Genomic DNA, 18,071 nt, shown 5'->3' with positions numbered 1-18,071 from the left:
CACACAGAGAGAGACACACATAGAGACACACATAGAGACACACATAGAGACACACACTGAGATTGACTCTACAGAGAGACACACACAGAGACACACACAGAGACACACACAGAGACACACACAGAGACACACATAGAGACACACACAGTATCACACACAGAGACACACACAGAGACACACACAGAGACACACACAGAGACACACACAGAGCGACACACACAGAGAGTGACTCGACAGAGAGACGCACATAGAGATACACACAGAGAGACACACACAGAGACACACACAGAGACACACACAGAGTGACTCTACAGCGAGACACACACAGAGAGACACACACACAGAGACACACACAGAGAGACACACACAGAGAGTGACTCTACAGAGACACACACAGAGAGACACACACATAGAGACACACACAGAGAGACACACACACAGAGACACACACAGAGAGACACACACACAGAGTGACTCTACAGAGACACACACAGAGAGACACACACAGACAGACACACACAGAGACACACACAGAGAGACACACACACAGAGACACACACAGAGAGACACACACAGAGACACACAGAGAGACACACAGAGAGACACACATAGAGAGACACACATAGAGAGACACACATAGAGAGACACACAGAGAGTGACTCTACAGAGACACACACAGAGAGACACACAGAGAGAAACACACACATAGAGACACACGCAGAGAGACACACACAGAGAGTGACTCTACAGAGAGACACACACAGACACACATAGAGAGACACACACAGAGACACACATAGAGAGACACACACAGAGAGACACACACAGAGACACACAGAGAGACACACAGAGAGACACACATAGAGAGACACACATAGAGAGACACACACAGAGAGACACACACAGAGAGTGACTCTACAGAGACACACACAGAGAGACACACAGAGAGAAACACACACATAGAGACACACGCAGAGAGACACACACAGAGAGACACACACACAGAGTGACTCTACAGAGAGACACACAGAGAGAGACACACACAGAGAGAGACACACACAGAGAGAGACACACACAGAGAGACACACAGAGAGACACACACAGAGAGACACACACAGAGAGACACACACAGAGAGACACACACAGAGAGTGACTTTACAGAGAGACACACACAGAGTGACTTTACAGAGACACACACACACAGAGTGACTCTACAGAGAGACACACACACAGAGTGACTCTACAGAGACACACAGAGAGAGACACACACAGAGAGTGACTTTACAGAGACACACACACAGAGGGACTCTACAGAACAGAGACACACACAGAGAGACACACACATAGAGTGACTCTACAAAGAGACAAACACAGAGAGACAAACACAGTGAGTGATAGTAATGGGGTCGAGTGAGTGAGTGGTAGAGTGAGTGGTAAAGTGACTGAGTGATAGAGTGAGTGAGTGGTAGAGTGAGTGGTAGAGTGAGTGGTAGAGTGAGTGAGTGGTAGAGTGAGTGAGTGGTAGAGTGAGTGGTAGAGTGAGTGAGTGAGTGGTAGAGTGAGTGAGTGGTAGAGTGAGTGAGTGGTAGAGTGGGTGAGTGAGTGGTAGAGTGAGTGAGTGGGTGAGTGAGTGGTAGAGTGAGTGAGTGGTAGAGTGAGTGAGTGGTAGAGTGAGTGAGTGAGTGGTAGAGTGAGTGAGTGGGTGAGTGAGTGGTAGAGTGAGTGAGTGGGTGAGTGAGTGAGTGATAGAGTGAGTGAGTGGTAGAGTGAGTGAGTGGGTGAGTGAGTGGTAGAGTGAGTGAGTGGGTGAGTGAGTGAGTGGTAGAGTGAGTGGATGAGTGAGTGAGTGGTAGAGTGAGTGAGTGAGTGGTAGAGTGAGTGGTAGAGTGAGTGAGTGGTAAAGTGAGTGAGTGATAGAGTGAGTGAGTGAGTGGTGGAGTGAGTGGTGGAGTGAGTGGTAGAGTGAGTGGTAGAGTGAGTGGTAGAGTGAGTGGTAGAGTGAGTGGGAGTGAGTGGTAGAGTGAGTGAATGGGTGAGTGAGTGAGTGAGTGATAGAGTGATAGAGTGAGTGAGTGGTAGAGTGAGTGGGTGAGTGAGTGAGTGATAGAGTGAGTGAGTGTGAGTGAGTGAGTGGTAGAGTGAGTGGATGAGTGAGTGAGTGGTAGAGTGAGTGGATGAGTGAGTGAGTGGTAGAGTGAGGAGTGAGTGGTAGAGTGAGTGGTAGAGTGAGTGAGTGAGTGGGTGAGTGAGTGAGTGGTAGAGTGAGTGGTAAAGTGAGTGAGTGGTAAAGTGAGTGAGTGATAGAGTGAGTGAGTGGTGGAGTGAGTGGTAGAGTGAGTGGTAGAGTGAGTGGTAGAGTGAGTGGGAGAGTGAGTGGTAGAGTGAGTGAGTGAGTGGTAGAGTGAGTGGTAGAGTGAGTGAGTGGTAGAGTGAGTGGGAGAGTGAGTGGTAGAGTGAGTGAGTGAGTGGTAGAGTGAGTGAGTGGTAGAGTGAGTGAGTGGGTGAGTGAGTGAGTGAGTGGTAGAGTGAGTGGTAGAGTGAGTGGTAGAGTGAGTGAGTGGTAGAGTGAGTGAGTGAGTGGTAGAGTGAGTGGTAGAGTGAGTGTAGAGTGAGTGGTAGAGTGAGTGAGTGGTAGAGTGAGTGAGTGGTAGAGTGAGTGAGTGGTAGAGTGAGTGGGTGAGTGAGTGAGTGATAGAGTGAGTGAGTGGTAGAGTGAGTGGGTGAGTGAGTGAGGGAGTGATAGAGTGAGTGAGTGGTAGAGTGAGTGGTAGAGTGAGTGAGTGGTAGAGTGAGTGAGTGAGTGGTAGAGTGAGTGAGTGGTAGAGTGAGTGAGTGGTAGAGTGAGTGAGTGGTAGAGTGAGTGAGTGGTAGAGTGAGTGGTAGAGTGAGTGGTAGAGTGAGTGAGTGAGTGGTAGAGTGAGTGGTGTAGAGTGAGTGAGTGAGTGGTAGAGTGAGTGAGTGGTGAGAGGTGAGTGGGTGAGTGGTAGAGTGAGTGGGTGAGTGGTAGAGTGAGTGGTAGAGTGAGTGAGTGAGTGGTAGAGTGAGTGAGTGGTAGAGTGAGTGAGTGAGTGGTAGAGTGAGTGAGTGGTAGAGTGAGTGAGTGGTAGAGTGAGTGAGTGGATGAGTGAGTGAGTGAGTAGCAAAAGTGAGTGAGTGGCTACCGGTTGGTTGTCCGCTATCCAGCATTTGCAGTAATCGCAGAATTTCCTTGGTTGTGACTTCCAAAAGTCCGCCCTGAAAGAAACAGACGCAGCACGAGACTTAGTCTGGCTCTGTGAGCCCCCCAGTGATTAACACTGAACCCTGTGGGGGGAGCCTTAGTCTGGCTCTGTGAGCCCCCCAGTGATTAACACTGAACCCTGTGGGGGCAGCCTTAGTCTGGCTCTGTGAGCCCCCCAGTGATTAACACTGAACCCTGTGGGGGGAGCCTTAGTCTGGCTCTGTGAGCCCCCCAGTGATTAACACTGAACCCTATGGGGGGAGCCTTAGTCTGGCTCTGTGAGCCCCCCAGTGATTAACACTGAACCCTGTGGGGGGAGCCTTAGTCTGGCTCTGTGAGCCCCCCAGTGATTAACACTGAACCCTGTGGGGGGAGCCTTAGTCTGGCTCTGTGAGCCCCCCAGTGATTAACACTGAACCCTGTGGGGGGAGCCTTACTCTGGCTCTGTGAGCCCCCCAGTGATTCACACTGAACCTTATGGGAGAGGGAGCCTTAGTCTGGCTCTGTGAGCCCCCCAGTGATTCACACTGAACCTTATGGGGGGGAGCCTTAGTCTGGCTCTGTGAGCCCCCCAGTGATTAACACTGAACCCTGTGGGGGGAGCCTTAGTCTGGCTCTGTGAGCCCCCCAGTGAATAACACTGAACCCTATGGGGGGAGCCTTAGTCTGGCTCTGTGAGCCCCCCAGTGATTAACACTGAACCCTGTGGGAGGAGCCTTAGTCTGGCTCTGTGAGCCCCCCAGTGATTAACACTGAACCCTGTGGGGGGAGCCTTAGTCTGGCTCTATGAGCCCCCAGTGATTAACACTGAACCCTATGGGGGAGCCTTAGTCTGGCTCTGTGAGCCCCCTAGTGATTAACACTGAACCCTATGGGGGAGCCTTAGTCTGGCTCTATGAGCCCCCAGTGATTAACACTGAACCCTGTGGGGGGAGCCTTAGTCTGGCTCTGTGAGCCCCCCAGTGATTAACACTGAACCCTGTGGGGGGGGGCCTTAGTCTGGCTCTATGAGCCCCCCAGTGATTAACACTGAACCCTATGGGGGGAGCCTTAGTCTGGCTCTGTGAGCCCCCCAGTGATTAACACTGAACCCTGTGGGAGGAGCCTTAGTCTGGCTCTGTGAGCCCCCCAGTGATTAACACTGAACCCTGTGGGGGGAGCCTTAGTCTGGCTCTGTGAGCCCCCCAGTGATTAACACTGAACCCTATGGGGGGAGCCTTAGTCTGGCTCTGTGAGCCCCCCAGTGATTAACTCTGAACCCTGTAGGGGGGGCCTTAGTCTGGCTCTGTGAGCCCCCCAGTGATTAACACTGAACCCTGTGGGGGGGGGCCTTAGTCTGGCTCTGTGAGCCCCCCAGTGATTAACACTGAACCCTATGGGGGGGGGGGGCCTTAGTGGTGGCTCTGTGAGCCCCCCAACCCCCAGTGACAATACTCACATTTCCACGCAGCTTTGTGGCTCGTCCCCGAACTGGTCCCAGGAGCAACACAAACAAAACGCCCCAAAACCACCAAACTTTAAACCTCCTCCATCTCGCCGAAGCACGTGGAGGAGTGGAGCGGAGAGAGCTGGGTCGGGGTGGAGGAGCAGCGAGCAGAGAGGCAGAGGGCTCAGCCAAGCAGAGGGGGTGACCACCACCACTCCACACACACCGGGGGGGGGGACAGCAGGCTTACTGCGCATGCGCGAAATGTCGTAAAATTCTAACTCCCTTTCCCCCCCAGTCCCCGTTGTACCTCCCCCTGCCGCCCGCCTCCACGCTACGCGAGGTGTCGCAAAACTGCTGACGTTTGGGGTTGCGTTACGTTAAAGGGGGGGGGGGGGGCGGGGATATCGTGGAGGAGGTGACGGACGCCATCTTACCTAGGGGGTGCTATGTGTGTGTGTAGGTGGACGACCGTGAGTTACGCCATCTTACCTAGGGGTTGCTGTGAGTGACGTGAGGGACGCCATCTTACCTAAGAGTCTGTGTCGGGGGACGACCGTGAGGGTACGCCATCTTACCTAGGGTTGCCGTGTGTGTGTGTGACGTGAGGGACGCCATCTTACCTAGGGTTGCTTGTGTGTGTGACGTGAGGGACGCCATCTTACCTAGGGTTGCTTGTGTGTGTGACGTGAGGAACGCCATCTTACCTAGGGTTGCCGTGTGTGTGCCGTGAGGGACGCCATCTTACCTAGGGTTTGCTGTGTGTGTGTGACGTGAGGGACGCCATCTTACCTAGGGTTGCTTGTGTGTGTGACGTGAGGGTACGCCATCTTACCTAGGGTTGCCGTGTGTGTGTGACGTGAGGGACGCCATCTTACCTAGGGTTGCCGTGCGTGTGTGTGACGTGAGGGACGCCATCTTACCTAGGGTTGCTTGTGTGCGTAACGTGAGGGACGCCATCTTACCAAGGGCGAGTATCGTAAACCGACCAATGGCGCCTCGGCGCCTCGGCACCCCCCCCCCCCAAACCTCCCATCCCCCTTCCCCCCCAACGGTGCGCGCAAGGGATTGTGGGTGCCCGCGTGATGACGTCACCGCGCGATGGCGTCGCTAAGCAGGCGAGTGCTGTTATCCTACTTGATTTTCCGTCGCCAAAAATTTTCTCACGATTTGCGCAGAAGCTCGGCGTCGGCGGCGTCGCAACAACAACCCCCGCCCCGCCGCCGCCGCCGCTACGTCCGTGTTGTGTCTCTTTCCCTTTCTCGTTCGCTGACTTCGTCTGTCTGCGCGCGTCCTTCGCAGGAGCCAGGCTGACGTGCGGCCCGCGGATGAAGGCTCGACTCAGGCGAGTCTCTCTCCTCCCCTCCCTCCCTCTCCTCCCCTAGCAACGGCGAGTTGGGCCTGCCGACGCCGTTATTTGTTTTGTTAATTTGCTCCTTGTTGTTATTGTTGTGGTTATGATTATTGGTAACGATGGGGGTAAAAATCTTTCACTTCCTCCCATGTTCTGCGATCCTGTGTTGTTACGCGGGCACAGAAACAGATGATTGTGTTCATATTGGCACGTGCCGTGAGATGTATGAGCGGTGCGGGGTGATCAGTAAGGTCTTAATTTGTCTGTTATAAGGTTGGGCACTGCGCTAAACACTAGGAAACAATGGGCTATGGTAGTGTATAGTGGTGTGTACACTACTATACACTACACTATCATACCTGTCAACCCATGTGGTAAGGTTTGACTTCGTCTCTAATAAGGGATCTAGTGGTGAGTGTGGTAGTGGTGAGTGTGGTAGTGGTGAGTGTGGTAGTGGTGAGTGTGGCAGTGGTGAGTGTGGCAGTGGGGAGTGTGGCAGTGGTGAGTGTGGTAGTGGTGAGTGTGGTAGTGGTGAGTGTGGTAGTGGTGAGTGTGGTAGTGGTGAGTGTGGCAGTGGTGAGTGTGGCATTGGTGAGTGTGGCAGTGGTGAGTGTGGTAGTGGTGAGTGTGGTAGTGGTGAGTGTGGTAGTGGTGAGTGTGGTAGTGGGGAGTGTGGTAGTGGGGAGTGTGGTAGTGGTGAGTGTGGTAGGGGTGAGTGTGGTAGTGGTGAGTGTGGTAGTGGTGAGTGTGGCAGTGGTGAGTGTGGCAGTGGTGAGTGTGGTAGTGGGGAGTGTGGTAGTGGGGAGTGTGGTAGTGGGGAGTGTGGTAGTGGGGAGTGTGGCAGTGGTGAGTGTGGTAGTGGTGAGTGTGGTAGTGGTGAGTGGTAGTGGTGAGTGTGGTAGTGGTGAGTGTGGTAGTGGTGAGTGTGGTAGTGGTGAATGTGGTAGTGGTGAGTGTGGTAGTGGTGAGTGTGGTAGTGGTGAGTGTGGTAGTGGTGAGTGTGGTAGTGGTGAGTTTGGTAGTGGTGAGTGTGGTAGTGGTGAGTCAAGTAGTGGTGAGTGTGGCAGTGGTGAGTGTGGTAGTGGTGAGTGTGGTAGTGGTGAGTGTGGTAGTGGTGAGTCAAGTAGTGGTGAGTGTGGCAGTGGTGAGTGTGGTAGTGGTGAGTCTGGTAGTGGTGAGTCTGGCAGTGCTGAGTCTACTAGTGGTGAGTCTAGCAGTGGTGAGTCTATCAGTGGTGAGTGTAGCAGTGGTGAGTGTAGCAGTGGTGAGTGTAGCAGTGGTGAGTAGCAGTGGTGAGTCTGGCAGTGGTGAGTGTGGCAGTGGTGAGTGTGGCAGTGGTGAGTGTAGTAGTGGTGAGTCTAGTAGTGGTGAGTCTGGCAGTGGTGAGTCTGGCAGTGGTGAGTCTGGCAGTGGTGAGTGTGGCAGTGGTGAGTCTGGCAGTGGTGAGTCTGGCAGTGGTGAGTGTGGCAGTGGTGAGTGTGGCAGTGGTGAGTGTGGCAGTGGTGAGTCTGGTAGTGGTGAGTCTAGTGGTGAGTGTAGTCGTGGTGAGTCTGGTAGTGGTGAGTCTGGTAGTGGTGAGTCTGGTAGTGGTGAGTCTAGTAGTGGTGAGTCTAGCAACGGTGAGTCTAGCAGCGGTGAGTCTAGCAGCGGTGAGTCTATCAGCGGTGAGTGTAGCAGTGGTGAGTGTGGCAGTGGTGAGTGTGGCAGTGGTGAGTGTGCCAGTGGTGAGTCTGGCAGTGGTGAGTCTGGCAGTGGGGAGTCTGGCAGTGGTGAGTGTAGTAGTGGTGAGTGTAGCAGTGGTGAGTCTGGCGGTGGTGAGTCTGGCGGTGGTGAGTCTGGCAGTGGTGAGTGTGGCAGTGATGAGTGTAATCGTGGTGAGTCTAGCAGTGGTGAGTCTAGCAGTGGTGAGTCTAGTAGTGGTGAGTCTAGTAGTGGTGAGTGTAGTAGTGGTGAGTCTAGCAGTGGTGAGTCTAGCAGTGGTGAGTCTAGCAGTGGTGAGTCTAGCAGTGGTGCGTATAGCAGTGGTGTGTCTGGTAGTGGTGAGTGTAGCAGTGGTGAGTGTGGCAGTGGTGAGTGTGGCAGTGGTGAGTCTAGCAGTGGTGAGTCTAGCAGTGGTGAGTGTAGCAGTGGTGAGTCTAGCAGTGGTGAGTGTAGCAGTGGTGAGTGTGGCAGTGGTGAGTCTGGCAGTGGTGAGTGTGGCAGTGGTGAGTGTAGCAGTGGTGAGTGTACCAGTGGTGAGTCTGGCAGTGGTGAGTCTAGCAGTGGTGAGTGTGGCAGTGGTGGGTGTGGCAGTGGTGGGTGTGGCAGTGGTGGGTGTGGCAGTGGTGAGTGTGGCAGTGGTGAGTCTAGCAGTGGTGAGTGTAGCAGTGGTGAGTGTGGCAGTGGTGAGTGTGGTAGTGGTGAGTCTTGCAGTGGTGAGTCTAGCAGTGGTGAGTCTAGCAGTGGTGAGTCTAGCAGTGGTGAGTGTAGCAGTGGTGAGTGTGGCAGTGGTGAGTGTGGCAGTGGTGAGTGTGGCAGTGGTGAGTGTGGCAGTGGTGAGTGTGGCAGTGGTGAGTGTGGCAGTGGTGAGTGTGGCAGTGGTGAGTGTGGCAGTGGTGAGTGTGGCAGTGGTGAGTGTGGCAGTGGTGAGTGTGGCAGTGGTGAGTGTGGCAGTGGTGAGTGTGGCAGTGGTGAGTGTAGCAGTGGTGAGTGTGGCAGTGGTGAGTGTGGTAGTGGTGAGTGTGGTAGTGGTGAGTCTAGCAGTGGTGAGTGTAGCAGTGGTGAGTCTAGCAGTGGTGAGTGTAGCAGTGGTGAGTGTGGCAGTGGTGAGTGTGGTAGTGGTGAGTGTAGCAGTGGTGAGTGTAGCAGGGGCGAGTCTATCAGTGGCGAGTCTATCAGTGGTGAGTCTATCAGTGGTGAGTGTAGCAGTGGTGAGTAGCAGTGGTGATTGCCTATTTCTTCGTGTCTCTCCTTTGTGATTGGACTTTGTCGGATGTACGTTGAGAAATGTCGTACTCAGATTGTAAATGTTGTAGCTCGGCTCTCCCAACACACCGGTCTGGTGTACGAGTGTAGTGACTCAAGTCCGAAACGGTCAGACTTGCAGACGGTTCTTTAATTTAACGAGCATCATCGGGAGAATACACACCCTACGTGGGTACACACTATTACTGTTGCTAGCCTATACACCAGGGGTTCCCCAACCCCCGGGTCACGGTACCGCTACCGGTGCCGTGGCCCTGTTAGGAACCGGGCCGCACAGCAGGACGCGAGCGGTGGGCGAGCGAGCGAAGCTTCGTCATCATCTGTATTGACGGACGCTCCCCCATCATCGCTCGCATGACAGTCTTGAGAGCTCCGCCTCCCGTCAGGTCAGCGGCGGCATTAGATTCTCACGTGGAGCGCGAAGCCGACTGTAGACTGCCCATGCTTAGGGGTCTAGGGTTGCACTCCTCCTCATGAGAAGTCAGAATCCTACACGCATCTTAGCCCGCGCGTGGCCGGACCCATTATTTTATTTACCACTTCCGTCCGCGCCTCCTTTCCCGCACTCGTCTCAGTCACGCGGTGTTGGTAAGCCCACAAGCTCTAACCCCTAGTAGCCACAGTGAGTAAGCCCACAAGCTCTAACCCCTAGTAGCCACAATAAGCCCACAAGCTCTAACCCCTAGTAGCCACAATAATCCCACAAGCTCTAACCCCTAGAAGCCACAATAAGCCCACAAGCTCTAACCCCTAGTAGCCACAGTGAGTAAGCCCACAAGCTCTAACCCCTAGTAGCCACAATAAGCCCACAAGCTCTAACCCCTAGTAGCCACAATAAGCCCACAAGCTCTAACCCCTAGTAGCCACAGTGAGTAAGCCCACAAGCTCTAACCCCTAGAAGCCACAATGAGTAAGCCCACAAGCTCTAACCCCCTAGTAGCCACAGTGAGTAAGCCCACAAGCTCTAACCCCTAGTAGCCACAATAAGCCCACAAGCTCTAACCCCTAGTAGCCACAATAAGCCCACAAGCTCTAACCCCTAGTAGCCACAGTGAGTAAGCCCACAAGCTCTAACCCCTAGAAGCCACAATGAGTAAGCCCACAAGCTCTAACCCCCAAGTAGCCACAGTGAGTTAGCCCACAAGCTCTAACCCCTAGAAGCCACAGTAAGCCCACAAGCTCTAACCCCTAGTAGCCACAGTGAGTAAGCCCACAAGCTCTAACCCCTAGAAGCCACAGTGAGTAAGCCCACAAGCTCTAATCCCTAGTAGCCACAATGAGTTAGCCCAAAAGCTCTAACCCCTAGTAGCCACAGTGAGTAAGCCCACAAGCTCTAACCCCTAGTAGCCACAATGAGTAAGCCCACAAGCTCTAACCCCTAGTAGCCACAATGAGTAAGCCCACAAGCTAACCCCTAGTAGCCACTAAGCCCACAAGCTCTAACCCCTAGTAGCCACAATGAGTTAAGCCCACAAGCTAACCCCTAGTAGTCACAATGAGTAAGCCCACAAGCTCTAACCCCTAGTAGCCACTATGAGTTAGCCCACAAGCTCTAACCCCTAGTAGCCACAGTGAGTAAGCCCACAAGCTCTAACCCCTAGTAGCCACAATGAGTAAGCCCACAAGCTCTAACCCCTAGTAGCCACAATGAGTAAGCCCACAAGCTCTAGCCCCTAGTAGCCACAATGAGTAAGCCCATAAGCTCTAACCCCTAGTAGCCACAATGAGTAAACCCACAAGCTCTAACCCCTAGTAGCCACAATGAGTAAGCCCACAAGCTCTAACCCCTAGTAGCCACAATGAGTTAGCCCACAAGCTAACCCCTAGTAGCCACAGTGAGTAAGCCCACAAGCTCTAACCCCTAGTAGCCACATTGAGTAAGCCCACAAGCTCTAACCCCTAGTAGCCACATTGAGTAAGCCCACAAGCTCTAACCCCTAGTAGCCACAATGAGTTAGCCCACAAGCTCTAACCCCTAGTAGCCACAATGAGTAAGCCCACAAGCTCTAACCCCTAGTAGCCACAGTGAGTAAGCCCACAAGCTCTAACCCCTAGTAGCCACCATGAGTAAGCCCACAAGCTCTAACCCCTAGTAGCCACAGTGAGTAAGCCCACAAGCTCTAACCCCTAGTAGTCACAATGAGTAAGCCCACAAGCTCTAACCCCTAGTAGTCACAATGAGTAAGCCCACAAGCTCTAACCCCTAGTAGCCACAGTGAGTAAGCCCACAAGCTCTAACCTCTAGTAGCCACAATGAGTAAGCCCACAAGCTAACCCCTAGTAGCCACAATGAGTAAGCCCACAAGCTCTAACCCCTAGTAGCCACAAGGAGTAAGCCCACAAGCTCTAACCCCTAGTAGCCACAATGAGTAAGCCCACAAGCTCTAACCCCTAGTAGCCACATTGAGTAAGCCCACAAGCTCTAACCCCTAGTAGCCACAATGAGTAAGCCCACAAGCTAACCCCTAGTAGCCACAATGAGTAAGCCCACAAGCTCTAACCCCTAGTAGTAACAAAGAGTAAGCCCACAAGCTAACCCCTAGTAGCCACTAAGCCCACAAGCTCTAACCCCTAGTAGCCACAGTAAGTAAGCCCACAAGCTCTAACCCCTAGTAACCACAATGAGTAAGCCCAGAAGCTCTAACCCCTAGTAGCCACAATGAGTAAGCCCACAAGCTCTAACCCCTAGTAGCCACAGTGAGTAAGCCCACAAGCTCTAACCCCTAGTAGCCACAGTGAGTAAGCCCACAAGCTCTAACCCCTAGTAGCCACAAGAGTAAGCCCACAAGCTCTAACCCCTAGTAGCCACAGTGAGTAAGCCCACAAGCTTTAACCCCTAGTAGCCACAGTGAGTAAGCCCACAAGCTCTAACCCCTAGTAGCCACAAGGAGTAAGCCCACAAGCTCTAACCCCTAGTAGCCACAATGAGTAAGCCCACAAGCTCTAACCCCTAGTAGCCACAGTGAGTAAGCCCACAAGCTCTAACCCCTAGTAGCCACAATGAGTAAGCCCACAAGCTAACCCCTAGTAGCCACAATGAGTAAGCCCACAAGCTCTAACCCCTAGTAGTAACAAAGAGTAAGCCCACAAGCTAACCCCTAGTAGCCACTAAGCCCACAAGCTCTAACCCCTAGTAGCCACAAGGAGTAAGCCCACAAGCTCTAACCCCTAGTAGCCACAGTGAGTAAGCCCACAAGCTCTAACCCCTAGTAGCCACAGTGAGTAAGCCCACAAGCTCTAACCCCTAGTAGCCACAATGAGTAAGCCCACAAGCTAACCCCTAGTAGCCACAATGAGTAAGCCCACAAGCTCTAACCCCTAGTAGCCACAGTAAGCCCACAAGCTCTAACCCCTAGTAGTAACAAAGAGTAAGCCCACAAGCTAACCCCTAGTAGCCACTAAGCCCACAAGCTCTAACCCCTAGTAGCCACAGTGAGTAAGCCCACAAGCTCTAACCCCTAGTAGTAACAAAGAGTAAGCCCACAAGCTAACCCCTAGTAGCCACTAAGCCCACAAGCTCTAACCCCTAGTAGCCACAAGGAGTAAGCCCACAAGCTCTAACCCCGAGTCGCCACAACATTTATATATTCACGCGATGTTGCTTGCGAAAGCCTTCCTACTCGTTCGGCTCATCTTAAAGCCCCCTGTCTTCTCGCCGGAGAGGGTTAAGCCCATTAATTTTTGTTCATCGAAATTTTAAAAGTTGTCGTCGTCGTGGTGGAAGTCGCCACTCTCCCGACTGTTTTTTTTTGTTCACGTATGGCGCGGTGTAATGTCGCCTCGGGGGGGGGGGGGGGGGGTCTCCCCCAACTGTTTTAGCGTCATAACATTCGGACGTTTGGCATAGGGCCGTGTGTGTGTGTGTGGTCAACATCAGCGCTGGGGGAGACAAAGGCGGCCGGGCGTGGTGCTGGCCACCCACCCCCTCGTGTGCCACAGTGCCGGCATTCACAGGTGCTGCTACTCGCCAACAGCACTTGCCCCAGCAGTATGTTACAGGCTATCAGGGAGATCTTTGTCTGTGTACCCATCAGGACCCCGATGCTGCCCCAATGCCTGCACCGAAAATCAGGTACAGAGACTCCACCCCCTACCCCTGACTCCGCCCCTCCCCTGGCTCCGCCCCCACCCCTGACTCCGCCCCTCACCTGACTCCACCCCCCTTCTCTGGCTCTGCCCCCACCCCTGACTCCGCTCCCAACCCTGGCTCCGCCTCCACCCCTGACTCCGCCCCTGACTCCACCCCTACTTCTGACTCCGCCCCCACCCCTGACTCCACCCCCACCCCTGACTCCGCCCCTCACCTGACTCCACCCCCTTCTCTGGCTCTGCCCCCACCCCTGACTCCGCTCCCAACCCTGGCTCCGCCTCCACCCCTGACTCCACCCCTGACTCCACCCCTACTTCTGACTCCGCCCCCACCCCTGACTCCACCCCTGACTCCACCCATGGATCCGCCCCCACCACTGACTCCGCCCCTGACTCCGCCCCCTCCTCTGACTCCTCCCCTGATTTCACCCCTACCCCTGGTCGTGTGTGTATTGCGTTGCTGTGAAGACACGTGTGTGTAGTGTTACATGTGTGTAACGTGTGTGTGTGTAGTGTTACATGTGTGTAACGTGTGTGTGTAGTGTAACTTGTGTGTGTGTAGTGTAATGTGTGTGTGTAGTGTAATGTGTGTGTGTAGTGTAACGTGTGTGTAGTGTAACGTGTGTGTGTGTAGTGTAACGTGTGTGCGTGTAGTGTAACGTGTGCGTGTAGTGTAACGTGTGTATTGTGTGTGTAGTGTAACGTGTGTGTGTAGTGTAACGTGTGTGTGTGTAGTGTGTGTTGTGTAACGTGTGTGTGTGTAGTGTGTGTAGTGTAACGTGTGTGTGTAGTGTAACGTGTGTGTGTGTGTAGCGTATGTGTGTGGTGTAAACGTGTGTGTGTGTGTAGCGTATGTGTGTGGTGTAAACGTGTGTGTAACGTGTGTATTGTGTGTGTGTGTTGTGTAACGTATGTGTAGTGTAACGTGTGTGTAGCGTGTGTGTAGCATGTGTGTGCGTAGTGTAGCATGTGTGTAACGTGTGTGTAGTGTAACGTGTGTGTAACGTGTGTGTGTGTAGTGTAACGTGTGTGTAGCGTGTGTGTAACGTGTGTGTAACGTGTGTGTGTAGTGTAACGTGTGTGTAGCGTGTGTGTAACGTGTGTGTGTGTAGTGTAACGTGTGTGTGTTGTGTAACGTGTGTGTGTAACGTGTGTGTAACGTGTGTGTGTTGTGTAACGTGTGTGTAACGTGTGTGTGTTGTGTAGCGTGTGTGTAGCGTGTGTGTAACGTGTGTGTGCAGCGTGTGTGTAGCATGTGTGTAACGTGTGTGTGTTGTGTAACGTGTGTGTAACGTGTGTGTAATGTGTGTGTAACGTGTAACGTGTGTGTAACGTGTGTGTGCGTAGTGTAACGTGTGTGTAGCGTGTAACGTGTGTGTAACATGTGTGTGCAGCGTGTGTGTAGCGTGTGTGTGTTGTGTAGCGTGTGTGTAACGTGTGTGTGCAGCGTGTGTGTGTAGCGTGTGTGTAATGTGTGTGTAACGTGTGTGTAACGTGTGTGTGCAGCGTGTGTGTAACGTGTGTTGTGTAACGTGTGTGTAACGTGTGTGTGTTGTGTAACGTGTGTGTGAACGTGTGTGTGTTGTGTAACGGTTGGTGTGTGTAACGTGTGTGTACGTGTGTTGTGTAACGTGTAACGTGTGTGTGGCGCGCAGTTGAGCGTGTGTGTGTAACTTGTTGTGTGTAACGTTGTGTGTTCTACCACCACAACCATCTCCACCACCACAACCACCACTAACATCCCCTCTCTCCATCACCATCATCTCCCGCCATCACCACCACCTCCATCCCACCATCACCACCATATCCACCACCACAACCACACAACCACCCCAAACCATCCCCACCATCACCATCATCTCCGCATCACCCCACCCCACCACCATCACCACCACCATCACCACCACCACCACCACCACCATCACCACCACCACCACCACCACACACCACCACAACCATCCACACCATCACCACCACCATCTCCCACCATCCATCATCTCCCCCATACCACCACCACCACCTCCACCACCATCAACCACCAACCACCACCACACCACCAACAACCATCTCCCACCACCACCTCCACCACCATCACCACCACAACCATCTCCCACCATCACCACTACCTCCATCACCACCATCTCCCACCATCACCACCACCACCATCACCACCACAACCACCACAACCATCTCCCACCATCACCACCACCTCCATCACCGCCACAACCACCACAACCATCTCCCACCACCTCCATCACCACCATCTCCCACCATCACCACCACCTCCACCACCATCACCACCACAACCACCACAACCACCACAACCATCTCCCACCATCACCACCACCTCCACCACCATCTCCCACCATCTCCCACCATCACCACCACCTCCACCACCATCACCATATCCACCACCACCACAATCACCTCCACCAGCACCACCACCACCACCAACCATCACCAGCACCTTTTTCACCACCGCAACCACCAGCACCATCTTCACCATCACCACCTCCTCCACCACCATCACCACCATATCCACCACCACCAGCACAATCACCTCCACCAGCACCACCTCCACCACCAACCATCACCACCACCAGCACCTTATTCACCACCACCATATTCACCGCCACAACCACCAGCACAATCTCCACCATCACCACCATATCCACCACCAGCACAATCACCTCCACCAGCACCACCTCCACCAGCACCACCTCCACTACCAACTACCACAATCACCACCACAGCCAACCACATTCACCACCACAGCCAACCACAATCACCACCATAGCCAAGCACAATCACCACCACAGCCAACCACAATCACCACCACAGCCAATCACAATCACCACCACAGCCAACCACAATCACCACCACAGCCAACCACAATCACCACCACAGCCAACCACAATCACCACCACAGCCAGCCACAATCACCACCACAGCCAACCACAATCACTACCACAGCCAACCACAATCACCACCACAGCCAACCACTACCAACACTACCGCCGCAGCCACTACCACCACCACCACAGCCACTGCAACCACAATCACCACAGTCAACCACTGCCACCACAACTACCACCAAAAACAACAACCACAATCACCACCAACGACTACTACAGCCACCAGAGCTACCACAACCACCAACTACAATCACTACCACCACTACCACCACAGCCACCACCACTACCACCACAGCCACCACCACTACCACCACAGCCATTACAACCGCCATTACCATCACCACCACCATTACCACCACAAACACTCCCACAATCACCACCACAATCACCACGACCACCACTACTGCTACAGACACCATCACCACCACAGCCACTACAACCACAATCACCACCACTAAAACCACGACTACCGCCACCATAATCACCACAATCACTACCGCCACGACCACCACTACCACCACTACCACCGCAGATACAATGACCACCACTACCACCACAACCACCAGCAACAATCACCACTACCGCCGCAACCACTACCACCATGATCACCAACAACCACCACAACCACTACAACCGCCACAACCACCACCATCACTACCCCCTGTCTCCCCGTGTCTTTATGTGTCCCCGCGTCTCCCCGTGTCTCCATGTGTGTTCCCGTGTCTCCCCGTGTCTTTATGTGTCCCCGTGTCTCCGCGTATCTCCCCCGTGTCTCCCCGTGTCTTTATGTGTCCCCGTGTCTCCCTGTGTCTCCGCGTATCTGCCCCGTGTCTCCCAGTGACTCGCAATGACTCCCAGTGTCTCCCCGTTTGTCCCTGTCTCCTCGTGTCTTCTTGTGTCCCTAGAGGACGCCACGTCTCTGTGTCTCCGCGTCTCCCCGTGTCTCCCCGTGTCTTCCCGTGTCTCCCCGTGTCTTTATGTGTCCCCGTGTCTCCCCCGTGTCTCCCAATGACTCCCAATGACTCCCAGTGTCTCCCCGTTTGTCCCTGTCTCCCCGTGTCTCTTTGTGTCCCTGGAGGGCGCCACGTCTCTGTGTCCCCGTGTCTCCCCGTGTCTTTATGCGTCCCCGTGTCTCCCTGTGTCTCCGCGTATCTCCCCCGTGTCTCCCCGTGTCTTTATGTGTCCCCGTGTCTCCCTGTGTCTCCGCGTATCTCCCCCGTGTCTCTGTGACTCGCAATGACTCCCAGTGTCTCCCCGTGTGTCCCTGTCTCCTCGTGTCTTCTTGTTTCCCTAGAGGACGCCACGTCTCTGTGTCTCCGCGTCTCCCCGTGTCTCCCCGTGTCTTCCCGTGTCTCCCCGTGTCTTTATGTGTCCCCGTGTCTCGCCCGTGTCTCCCAATGACTCGCAATGACTCCCAGTGTCTCCCCGTTTGTCCCTGTCTCCCCGTGTCTCTTTGTGTCCCTGGAGGGCGCCACGTCTCTGTGTCCCCGTGTCTCCCCGTGTCTTTATGTGTCCCCGTGTCTCCCTGTGTCTCCGCGTATCTCCCCCGTGTCTCCCAATGACTCCCAATGACTCCCAGTGTCTCCCCGTGTGTCCCTGTCTCCTCGTGTCTTCTTGTTTCCCTAGAGGACGCCACGTCTCTGTGTCTCCGCGTCTCCCCGTGTCTCCCCGTGTCTTCCCGTGTCTCCCCGTGTCTTTATGTGTCCCCGTGTCTCCCCCGTGTCTCCCAATGACTCCCAATGACTCCCAGTGTCTCCCCGTTTGTCCCTGTCTCCTCGTGTCTTCTTGTGTCCCTAGAGGACGCCACGTCTGTGTCTCCGCGTCTCCCCGTGTCTCCCCGTGTCTTCCCGTGTCTCCCCGTGTCTTTATGTGTCCCCGTGTCTCGCCCGTGTCTCCCAATGACTCGCAATGACTCCCAGTGTCTCCCCGTGTGTCCCTGTCTCCCCGTGTCTTCTTGTGTCCCTAGAGGACGCCACGTCTCTGTGTCTCCGCGTCTCCCCGTGTCTCCCCGTGTCTTCCCGTGTCTCCCCGTGTCTTTATGTGTCCCCGTGTCTCCCCCGTGTCTCCCAATGACTCGCAATGACTCCCAGTGTCTCCCCGTTT

The 18,071-nt window shown here is 54.1% G+C and overlaps 1 protein-coding gene and 1 long non-coding RNA gene across 2 annotated transcripts in view; one reads left to right on the top strand and one right to left on the bottom strand.

Annotated features, from left to right (window-relative positions):
* The window catches only part of WBP4 (WW domain binding protein 4), a 28,498-nt gene extending 23,591 nt beyond the window's left edge, over nt 1-4,907 (bottom strand). Inside the window, exons 1-2 of the mRNA XM_076056580.1 lie at nt 4,659-4,907; nt 3,162-3,234 (exon numbers count right to left, since the gene is read on the bottom strand). Of these exons, the coding sequence (XP_075912695.1) occupies nt 3,162-3,234; nt 4,659-4,903 (318 nt within the window). The 5' untranslated portion in view covers nt 4,904-4,907. The remainder of the gene's footprint in view (nt 1-3,161; nt 3,235-4,658) is intronic.
* Nucleotides 4,908-5,686: 779 nt separating this feature from the next.
* Nucleotides 5,687-13,060, top strand: LOC142907255 (uncharacterized). Its single transcript, XR_012930889.1, has 3 exons — nt 5,687-5,764; nt 5,949-5,991; nt 12,999-13,060. It is a non-coding gene; the product is annotated as an uncharacterized LOC142907255 (long non-coding RNA).
* Nucleotides 13,061-18,071: the final 5,011 nt, after the last annotated feature.

Source organism: Petromyzon marinus, chromosome 76 (assembly GCF_048934315.1).
Source record: "Petromyzon marinus isolate PM22_M1 ecotype Great Lakes invasive population chromosome 76, UKy_Petmar_22M1.pri1.0, whole genome shotgun sequence".
Lineage (NCBI taxonomy): Eukaryota > Metazoa > Chordata > Hyperoartia > Petromyzontiformes > Petromyzontidae > Petromyzon > Petromyzon marinus.
The sequence above is the reverse complement of the archived record's forward strand: the minus strand, read 5'-3'. Positions and strand labels throughout refer to the sequence as shown.